We start from the raw sequence: 10,923 nt of genomic DNA, 5'->3' as shown, positions 1-10,923 counted from the left end.
TGCATGTGCAAACAATCCATGCATCTCAATGGACCCTTTCACACTGAGTCCTGCAAGCAGCTTTCGAGCGCTGAAAAAAACGCTCAAAACGCCCCTCTCCATTGAAATGAATTGAAAGCGCTGTAAAAACGCCTTACCCTTTTACACCTGAGGCACTGCAAAAATGCCTTAAAACGTTAGGGTCTTAGCGGTGCTTTACCAGCAGAAAAACAAAAAACGTTCGACTAACGCTCTAATCTCTTCCCCCTAATAAAAGCAGCACATACAGTACACCTAAAACACTGGTTAGGCAACACAGTTAAGCCTTTAATTGCCCTAGATCAGGGGTCTCCAAACTGCAGCCGGGGGGCCAGATGTGACCCTTTACTTGCTTTTATCTGGCCCTTGGGGCAATATTTCATCTTCTGACACCAACCAAGGGGCACAATTCCTCCCAGTGACACCAACCAAGGGGCACAATTCCTCCCAGTGACACCAACCAAGGGGCACAATTCCTCCCAGTGACACCAACCAAGGGGCACAATTCCTCCCAGTGACACCAACCAAGGGGCACAATTCCTCCCAGTGACACCAACCAAGGGGCACAATTCCTCCCAGTGACACCAACCAAGGGGCACAATTCCTCTCTGACACCAAAAAATGGGGTATTGTTTACTCCTGCTGATACCGGAACATTTTTCTATTTCCAGTGGCTACAGTCCGGCCCCCCTAAAGTCTGAAGAACAGTAAACTGGCCCTTTGTTTAGAAAGTTTGGAGACCCCTGCCCTAGATTAACCCCTTGCCAGCCAGTGTCATTAGTACAGTGACGGTGCATATTTTTAGCACTGATCACTGTATTGGCGTCACTGGTTCCCACAAAGTGTCAGATTGTCAGTCGCAATATCGCAGCCTCGCTATAAGTCGCTGATCTCCGCCATTATTAGAAAAAAATTAAAAATTCCATAAATATATCCCATAGTTTGTAGATGCTTATTGGGATATTTTGTACCAAAAACATGGGCCTAAATTTATGAAAAAAACTTAAAAAAAATTGGATATGTTATATGGCAGAAAGTAAAATGTATTAATTTGTTTTCAAATTTGGTCTTTTGTTAAAAAAAAAAAAAAAAAAGGAAAAATAACGTAGAGGTGACCAAATACCACAGAAAAAAAAATACAAATTTTATTTGTGTACAGCATCGCATTGCCGCGCAGTTGTCAGCTTAAGTTACAGCAGTGCACATTGCAAAAAATGGCCTGTCATGAAGGGGGGGGGGAAATCTTCCAGTGTCCGGCACGACGGCGCCCCCCCCCTCCCCTCTGCAGCGCTGGGGTGTCATGCTGCTGAGAAGTGACTCGCCCGCCCGGATGAATGATTCATCATATTAAACTGACTGCAAGCTGTGACTGCCGCACAGCGCCCCTGGTGGCTATGGCGCTCTGTGCGGCTGCACACCCCAAAGGCCGGCCCTGCATGGGATTGGTTTTGCTACCCAAAGGATGTGTATATCTGTCCATCCAGTCTTAGGATTTGCACAAACGGTACGACCAGCCTGGCGACCTGGCTTTCCTCTACTGCAGGTAAAGTGATATTAAAGCCTTCGCTTTTTTTATTTGTGAGAGCCTGTGAAATGGTAACAAACTTCACTACCCTATATTTTCTATAGGCGATGCTATAAAAGCCCCCTATAGGTCATCAGTTTAGTATTACGTAGGTAGTCTGGTGTTAGAAATATTGCTCACTCTGGCATGCAGTGCGATATTTAACATGTGTATCGCCATCTATGTTTTGGTGCACATGCGGCCACATGTTTGTATGGGGTGGGGGGGTTATGTGCTTGCGTAAGTGGGAGACCCAGAAGTGAAGTTTTTTTACATGTCGCTTCTTAGCAAGAAGACTGGAAGCACAGTAAATGCACGTTCCCTTAACTCCCTCCCCTCCACCTGTGGGCACCGGCCATGTCGGTGCCAGGCAGTTGCAGCCCGGGATGCATGCATCTTGAAAAGTGGGACAAATACATTTATTTAAACCATGTGAAATGTACTGAGCATAAATTTTATGAAAAAGGCATACAAAATTGTGTGTGTCTGGTGTGTTTTTTTTTTTTTTTCCCCACCTTTTATTGCAAAATTTGAACTACCATATAGGTGCAGTGGGCTTTTCTTTGAAAGGTTAAAAAATTTTTTTATTCATTCATTAGAGCTCATGTGACTTGCCAGAAAGCTGCAGTTTTGTCTCATCAAAGTTCAAAGTACATACTCCCAGAAGTCATATGGCTTGCCAATATGCATTTAAGAAATTTCCAACCAGGCTTTTCCTCTGAACGGTGTCTCCCTGGTTTTTCTGCCTTTGAGCCCACTAGTATTAGACAGATGATGTGAGCATCCACAGTTTATACAGTATCTGTGATAATAACACTGTGAAAGTGCATGGTTTACAGCCCTATGCCTGACAAAGGGGCCCTGTATGACCGCACAACTTTTTTTCACTGCTATGCGATCGTTGAATAAACATTTGGACTTTATTTCAATGATATATACTTTGGCTTATGGTACCAGTCTTCAGCTGACAGTTGTTACAGCACTTGCTTGCTCCTTGCCTTTTCTAGGAAGGTGTGCATTAGGAATATTAGATATGGTGCAGTCAGACGCTGATTAACCTTGGACGTTTTTCTTGGCTCTTTGGGGTTGATTTACGAAAACTGGAGAGTGCAAAATATGGTGCAGCTGTGCATGGTTCTAACTTCAGCTTGTTCAATTAAGATTTGAGATATTTGCAACTCTAAACACAGGAACATGAATCTGCTTTCAGGCAGTCTTATAGCCATTACCTTTTGACTAGTTGGTCTATGATTTTCATTCTGGTTTCTACCCACAACTCTCTGATGGTTTCTCTGATCACTGTTCAGTATTGTGCACACAATACCAGACAGCAGAGTGGCTACTTTTCACCATTTAAATAGATGGATTTATTACAAGATTGAAGATTGTGTGTGTGTGTGATACTAATTGCAGAAAATCACCATGATCCAATTATTTGTAAACTTTGTTAGCGGTACCATCATACATCTGTCCTCTCACATCTGTCTTTTGTAGAATATGCAATAATTTATATATTTTCACACTTTTCTTGATGTGTTCTCATTCACACAACATAACAAAATAAAAACGCGTCTTAACTTTTTTTCTGTTTGTTTGTTTGTTTTGAGCAGGACTCAGGCAGCTTCTAAAGGATAGCTTGCAACGTGCATTTAGGGAACAGACTAAGACATTTATATATCATGTACTACTCCAATGTAATATATAATGTACTACTCCAAGCCCTGAGATTGTTAATCTTTGGTTTGGACATAATTTTTTTTCTGGAGAGTGCAAAATTTGGTGCATTTGTGCATTGAAACCAATCGGCTTTCAGGTTTGTTAAAGCGGGATTTTCAAAAAATCGCCCATTAGTACACACACAACCCACTAAACGGTTATTACATTACGTTTCTTACAGTTTAATACAATTGAATTTTCAGGAAGTCGGCTCTGTGATTCAAAAAATTCATCTTTGCTGGCAGGGAGGATCTCTTAAAACAGTGATTGCAACATATCCTCTCTCCTCTTTACACTGTAATCATACTACATTTCCCATCATGCTTTGCAAAATTATAATTAATGTGGGAGGTACACTGGGCTTGTACATGTAAATGTGAACAAGCCCACTTCAACAAAAATCATACCCCTCATTCTGCAGCCGGCAAGCCATACATAACGCACTGTATGATCCGTTACAGCCCCTTATAAATGTAAAGCATGTCTGTTCTTTCCCCTCCCAGACGCAACAGGAGATAATCACATTGCCCTTACTTTGTTATTACTGAACTGTAGACAAATCCCATAACTATATATTGTACACCCTGTACTCTGCTGTAATTCAGTATTATAAATATTTCTTCTGCTGCAGCTTTGAGATCATTCTAACTGTAGTCAGTGCCCCCCCAGTGCAGCTCATCAGTGACCTACCAGTGCTGCTAATAAGAATCTACCAATGCATAGCGGGATCGTTGGCATAAATCGCCAGATGACACAGCATTGATCTTTAGCTGTGACCGGTATTGTATGCGAGAACACTGATCGCTGTAATCTCCCACCGGCATTGTGATTGACAGCGCACTGTGCCAGTCTGACAGATTACAGGGATCGGTGTTCTCGCATAAAAGACCTGTCACAGCCAGAGATCCATGCTGTGCCATCTGGTCATCTGATAACGATCAGGCTATACATTGAGTTGGTGGAGGGGCAGAGACTGGCAGGGAGCGCAATCATTTAATATGATTTTAATATTGTTTGAAATTTTTGTGAGTGAGAAACTTATATAGCGCAACACATGCGAACTGAATCGCCTCTGGGCGCTTGGTATCCATTCCCTGGGCCCTCAAGAGATGGGTCTTGATCTTTCTCCTAAAAGGCCAGGTGGTTTACCTCCAATCGGATGGTGGTTGGTAGAGTGTTCCATATTTTGGTCCTTGGACTGCAAATCTTCGTTCTCCTTTGGACTTGTATCTGGCTTTGGGTATCTGGAGTAGATTTTGGTTGGTGGATCGCATAATGGGATTGGGGTTATGAGCTTTTAGTTTCTCGCATAGATATTGGGGGGGCATTTCCCAGAATACACTTATGCGTAAGACAGAGTGCTTTGAAAGTGATTCTGTCTTTTACGGGCAACCAATGAAGGGATCTCAACGAAGGTGAGATTGATTCCCATGTTTTTTTCCCAGTCACAAGTCGAGCGGCCGTCTTTTGAACGACTTGCAGACGAGTGATTTGGTATTTTGGGAGTCCAAGATAGAGGGCATTTGCATAGTCAAGTCTGGAGTTGATAAGTGTCCCCACCACGACTGTCTTTTTATTTTTTATTTTTTTTTTGATAAATGGAGTGAGTCTGCGTAAAAGGTGCAACAGATGGTGCGATCCGCTGACTACTGACCCTATTTGTGCATCCATTGTCATGTAGGTGTCGAAGATGACTCCGAGACTGTTGACTTTGTGCTGGGGGTGATGGATTGACCCAGAATGTGCGGGGGTGTCAATGTTGTTGCGGGATGAATCTTCCGATTGGCCTGAAACAGGAGGTTGTATTTTGCTGAATACTTTCACGGATTCTTTCAATTTTGTTGATGAAATAATCCGATAATTGGTTGCAAAATTCTTGTGAATCAGAATTAGGGGCTTCTAGACAGACAGACTGGGTTCATGGTCTTTGTAACTAGATTGAAGAGTTCACGGGGGCGGTTTAGGGCATTGGTGATAATATTGGAAAAACAATTTTTTTTGGCAATAAAGATTTCTTTATGGTATTTTTTTGGTTATTATCTTATAAATGGTGTGGTTTTCCTCTGAAGAGCTTATTTTCCAGGCTGCTTCAGCTCTTCTGCGCTCTTGCAACGACAGCTGGTCGTTAAACCAGCTGGAATTGTTTTTCCGGATGCACGTTGTGCGTTTTGGCGCTACTAAGTCGGCTGACTGTAGCAAAGCCTTGTTTATAGCACCAAGAGTTTCTGTGGCTGTTGGATTGTTTTTATTTTGTTCCCTAATGTAGTTTTGAAGAGTTAAGAGTGGAGCTTCTTCTGAGATCTAGTCCAGTTTGTTGTCACCGGTTTTCTTTGAGGGGGCGTTTTATGTTGATTGTGAATTTAATGGCATGGTGATCAGTCCATGGTTGCGGCTCATTTTCCAGAATATTGATTTCCAGATCTTGTCTGAAAATGAGATCGAGCGTGTGACCTGAAGCATGTGTGGGCCCACATACTAGTTGCTGCAGACCTAATCCTTCCAAGTGGTCAATGCAGGCGACGGGGTCCTGTGAGGAGTTGGCCCAGAGGTTAAAACCCCTGAGCAGCAGGAGAGGTTTGGTGTTTAGGGTATAGGTGGAGATGAACTCTGTCCATAACATGAGCAGGTGCGTTTTTGGACCCGGTGGTCTATAACACAGGAGTATGTGAACAGTGTCCTGGGGATTTGTTTGCAGTTGCAGAGTGAGGGTTTCCATAAATGGAAGTGAGTACTGAAGGCCTGGTTTAGTGATCGAGAGGTGAGTCTTGTGGGTCACCGCCAGGCCTCCTCCTCTTTGCCCCACTCTTTTCTGTTGGAATGCGATAATTCTCTGGCACCAATTCTCCTAGAATAATGTTAGTCGGCTGTGAGCCATCTTTCTGTGATAAAAAGGCAGTCTAAATCGTTTTGTAGAATGAAATCATGGATTTCTTGTCTGTGTTTTACTGCCGACCTTGTATTGACCAAAGCGCATGATATGTGCTTAGGTTGGGGTAAATGCGTGAAATTTTTGACTGTCGATCGTCGATTGATTCTTAACAGTTGCTCATTCCTTTAGAGCTTTTTTGGTGACGGCTGGTAATATTGAGGCGAATGGCTTTAGACCCCAAATGATTTCTGCTGAGTATCTCAGATTAGACATAATCGCAGAAAAACGCCGGGGAAAATGATAATTGATCGGGGAGGTATTCAATGATGGGAAGGACGAGTTCCCCACTCAGCAAATCTTCCTCCCCTTTTGATCCAGAGGAAGGCGAAAAAACCCTGGCCGTGCTATGCCAATCTGCCGTGACCGGGGGAAAACAATTCCTTCCTGATCCCACAAGGGCGATCGGGGGAGCCCTGGATCAAACACTAAGTGGTGGTGGACCCTGGAATTGCAGCTGTGGGAGCCAAATCCCAGCTTTAGGGCTGGGGAAGGGGAGTGGGGCTATGTCCCAGCAATATCACAGTTGCTGGGGTGTAGCAAGATGGCCGCCGACCGGGACTAGGCCCGAGGCGGGGGCTGTGCAGCTGGGTGAGGCTCGGTTGTAGGGAGGCTTGGGCTCTGGGGCACCAAGGGGCGATGGTAGAGATCCTTCAGGAGCAGGGGTTGTTTAGTGAAGTTTGAGGGGGTTTGTGAGGAGCAAGTGCGGCGCACCGTTGGGCCGCGGCTAAAGCCGCAGACTTTCCTAAATGCGGTTGCTGCGGAATTGTTCAGGCCGAGGTGGGATTGAGGAATGGAGGCAGCGGGGATGCCCCGATCGCGGCTGGGAGTGTGGGGGATGGAAGATCTATTCGTTATCCCCTTTGTTGAGCCGCAGCCGCGGCTTATCCTGAAAAGGACGGTCACGAATTAGCCCAAGGGGAGGTGGATAGGCCTGAACGAAAAAGGGCCTTTCCTTGATGTTGGGGAGGAAAGAGGGAGGCCAAAGGTGGAGGAAGAGTAGCTGTCCTAGATCCTGGCTGAGGAGACCCCTGCCTGGCCCTAGGAGTGAGAGTTAGGAGTCGGCGCTGGGGGTGCAGAGTCCTGCTGGATGTAGGAGGCTGGAATATCGCTGGCTGGACTACCTAACCTTCCTCTGGCAGCAGGTGCTTCAAACCTCACTGCAAGCAGAACAGAGGGCAAATGACAATTGATTCCTCCTGGTGATCCTCCAAATGAGAGCAGACTCGTGCAGTGTAAAGTAAAAATGTATATACTTTTTTTAATCTACTTAGTGTCAAATTTAAATATATCAGGACGTGGCATATATGTACCTATTTCTCGTATCCACAGTACCACTCTGTGATGATGCGAACTTAATCTGTCTACACGACAGGAAATGGAACTCCCTGCTCACTTTGGATTGAACTACAGGGGGAACGTCAGACTGCTGGCTGAGCTTAGGAGAGGGATAGAAGCCAGCGGTCTTACAAACAGGAGGTCAGCAGGCAATAACGTTTTTTTAGCAAGATCAGCAGGCTTTTGTAGAGGAACTACAGAGCTCAGAAGAACATGAATGGCAAAGTTGGTGAAGGTAGGAGATCAGCAACAAGGACATGGAGTGGGGTTTGCCTGGAGTTCTGCTTTAATTGAACAAGCTGAATTTAAAAGCTGATTGGCTACCATGCACAGCTGTACCAAAATCCGAGTAAACCAGTTTTAGATAATGTACCCAATAGTGTGCACATCTAGTTTGTAACTGGTCGGTTTATTGGTTGAACTAGATGGGACTTTTTTTTTTTTTTCTTTCTTTCTTTCAACCAGACTATGTAACTGATAATAGAACATAGAAGGGGAAAATTATACTGGATTGAAACTTGTAAAAAGATTAAAAAAATGTGTTTTTTTTTTTTTTTTTGATTATGCCATGTGAGTGGGAACATGTAACACATATAAAGTTCGTAGAAATACACTTGAGGACACCAAGCAGCCGTGATGGTTTTTATCTTAAGCCAATGCTGTATTTTTAATATAAGTAATCTGGGTACTCCGTGGCTAAAAATACTGTCAATTTACAGTAAATCCCTGAAAAGGTCCAGCTATGGTTTGTACAGATCTAGCCAATGGCCAGCATAATAGTTGTGCTGTATTTGTAATTGGCTGTGTTTTTTTTTTTTTTTTTTTTTTTTCTTGTAGATACCTGTGTGACTTCACCTACTATACCTCTCTGTACAAGAGTCGGGGCAAATCTGTGTTCATCCATGTGCCTCCTCTAGAAAAGCCGTATACAGCTTCACAACTGGGCCGTGCTTTACAGACCGTTTTAAATATTATGCTGGAACAATCAGAAGAAATCGCTTGCCATCAAAACCACTGACAAGAAAAGTTTGTATGTGGAAAATTTAGTTGACTTGCTAAAGAGGAAAAAAAACATGAAAATTATGTACTTTTATAACACTGAAAATGTTTTGGTTTAAAGGATTTGTGTCCTCTTTGCAATATTTTTAAATCGTATTTCCAACCACTGCCAAAAAGAACCAATTACCTTGTGCTATCTAAAGGGGAAGATGCAAATTAAGAGAATTTTCAATGCAAATATGGTGCAATTTACTAAATCGGGTGTTTTTCATTAAACTACTTTTTGTACAGCTTTTTAACACCTAGATAGAGGGGGGAAAAAATACACATCTGGGAAAATTTTAGTATATGTGAGCTTTCAGTGCCTTGGGATTTGAAACTAGACAAAAAATGATCACTTGACTAGTTCTGAAATTCCTAAAGGCAGATGATCACCTTTTTTTTGGTGGGTGGGTGTGTCATTGTCACTGTAACGTAATTAGTGTTTTTTTTCTTTTTTTTTTCTTTTTCATATTCTAGATATAATTTCCTGTTTAATGCACATAGAACAAAACAACAAAAGCCTTGCAGGTTAAAAATTTTAAAGCCAAAAGGGATCATGACTTGCGCATGTAAGAATTTTGTAAAGAATATTGTTATGGAATAGTTTATTGCTGTCATTTCTTTTTTTTTATTTTTTTTTTTTCAAATATCAATTTTATTGAAAGTTTTCAAAAGAGAAGGGGGGTTTACAAAAAAGTTACAGTACAACTGTGATCAAATTCGACAGGTCAACAGATATCGAGGTCCATGATAGAAGCCTCGCATTCAGCCTCCTGAGAGGGCAACATACCATATGTCAAACCAAAGAAAAGGACATGGTAGTTCATCATATAACTCATACTGTTTGGCCCGGAAAAGCAATTTTTACCACTTGTACAGATATACCCCATATTATAATCGTCGGTGGTCCCAGCCGGATCACCGATTACTTTGTGATCAAAACAAAACTGGAGAGAGAGATCGGCCTCAAATCGACTGGCAGCAGTGACCCCAGTTGAAAGGATAGGGGTGAAACAGACAGGAAGTTGGAAAGAGAGAAATGGAAAAAAAGAGAAAAAGAAAGCAAGACAAACAAAAAGGGAGGGGGGGGGGGGGTTGGGCACTTGTTAAACACGAGCGTTATTGCTGTCATTTCTAGGCCCTTCTACCTGCCTCTGATTACTAGAGGACTTGTAAATGTTTTACGCATAACTCTACTAGCACAATGTAGTTTTGCTGCATAATGATTTCTGACACAGTTAATTTTTATTTTTTCTGTGGGTATGGATGTTCCCTCTAGACTGTGCAGCCAGAAGGCCTTAACTGGTTGCAAAATAGACTGAGGCTGGCAGTTTTCACACAGATACTGGACTAAAATCATGGACACTAACTTGAATATATTTTAATATGATCATCAAGTTCTAGGTTCAATGGATTTTTGTGGACTTTGGTTGTAAAAGTAACCTGGCATTGTTCAGAATGATTCATTGCCAAGACATTACCAAAATAAAATGTAAGTGCCATTTCTGCAAATTTTATTTTAAGTATTAAAATTCCATATCTGAGCCTTGCTTTTTAGTTGGATGTTACAGATTTCCATACTTTATTTTGCTTGCATTCTCATTCCTGTTAAATGTTTGAGTGGTCAGAGATCAGGAGGTCAGAGATGTAAGACTTATGCCGCGTACACGCAATCATTTTTCGGCATGAAAAAAACGTTGTTTTTAAAAAATGTCATTTAAAATGATCGTGTGTGTGGGCTTCATCATTTTTCGGGTTCTGAAAAACGTAATTTTTTTTTAACGTTTTAAACTGTCGTTTTTCGGGTTGTAAAAAATGATCGTGTGTGGGCTAAAACGACGTTAAAAACCCACGCATGCTCAGAAGCAAGAGAAGGGATCACCGCTCCAGGTGGGTCACTATGTAGAGATGGACTGACTCAGGATACCGTGGGTGCTGGCGATGCACTGACCATGCATAAGATACGAAGAAAGAGGATGGATAGCCGCACTCCAATGACCAAACGGTTGTCTTTTATTCAAAAAAACACAGCAAGTACATCACTTCACAAGGTGCAACAAAGGAACAGGTAGATAGCCGACGCGTTTCGCACTGAGCTAGTGCTTAATCATGGCTAGCCATGGTCATTGGACCGTTTGGTCATTGGAGTGCGGCTATCCATCCTCTTTCTTCGTATCTTATGCTCAGAAGCAAGTTGAGACGGGAGCGCTCGTTCTGGTAAAACAACCATTTGTAATGGAGTAAGCACATTCATCATGCTGTAACAGACAGAAAAGCGGGAATTGTCTTTTACTAACACGGAATCCGCTAAAGCAGCCCC

General features: G+C 42.7%; 1 protein-coding gene across 1 annotated transcript in view; it reads left to right on the top strand.

Annotated features, from left to right (window-relative positions):
• The window catches only part of PGPEP1 (pyroglutamyl-peptidase I), an 82,774-nt gene extending 72,627 nt beyond the window's left edge, over window positions 1–10,147 (top strand). The window contains exon 5 of the mRNA XM_040322681.1: window positions 8,400–10,147. Within this exon, the coding sequence (XP_040178615.1) occupies window positions 8,400–8,580 (181 nt within the window). The 3' untranslated portion in view covers window positions 8,581–10,147. The remainder of the gene's footprint in view (window positions 1–8,399) is intronic.
• The last annotated feature ends 776 nt before the right edge of the window (window positions 10,148–10,923 follow it).

The sequence above is a fragment of the Rana temporaria genome, chromosome 1 (assembly GCF_905171775.1).
Source record: "Rana temporaria chromosome 1, aRanTem1.1, whole genome shotgun sequence".
Taxonomy (NCBI): Eukaryota; Metazoa; Chordata; class Amphibia; order Anura; family Ranidae; genus Rana; species Rana temporaria.
Note: the sequence above shows the minus strand (reverse complement) of the source record. Positions and strands in the feature narration are given on the sequence as shown.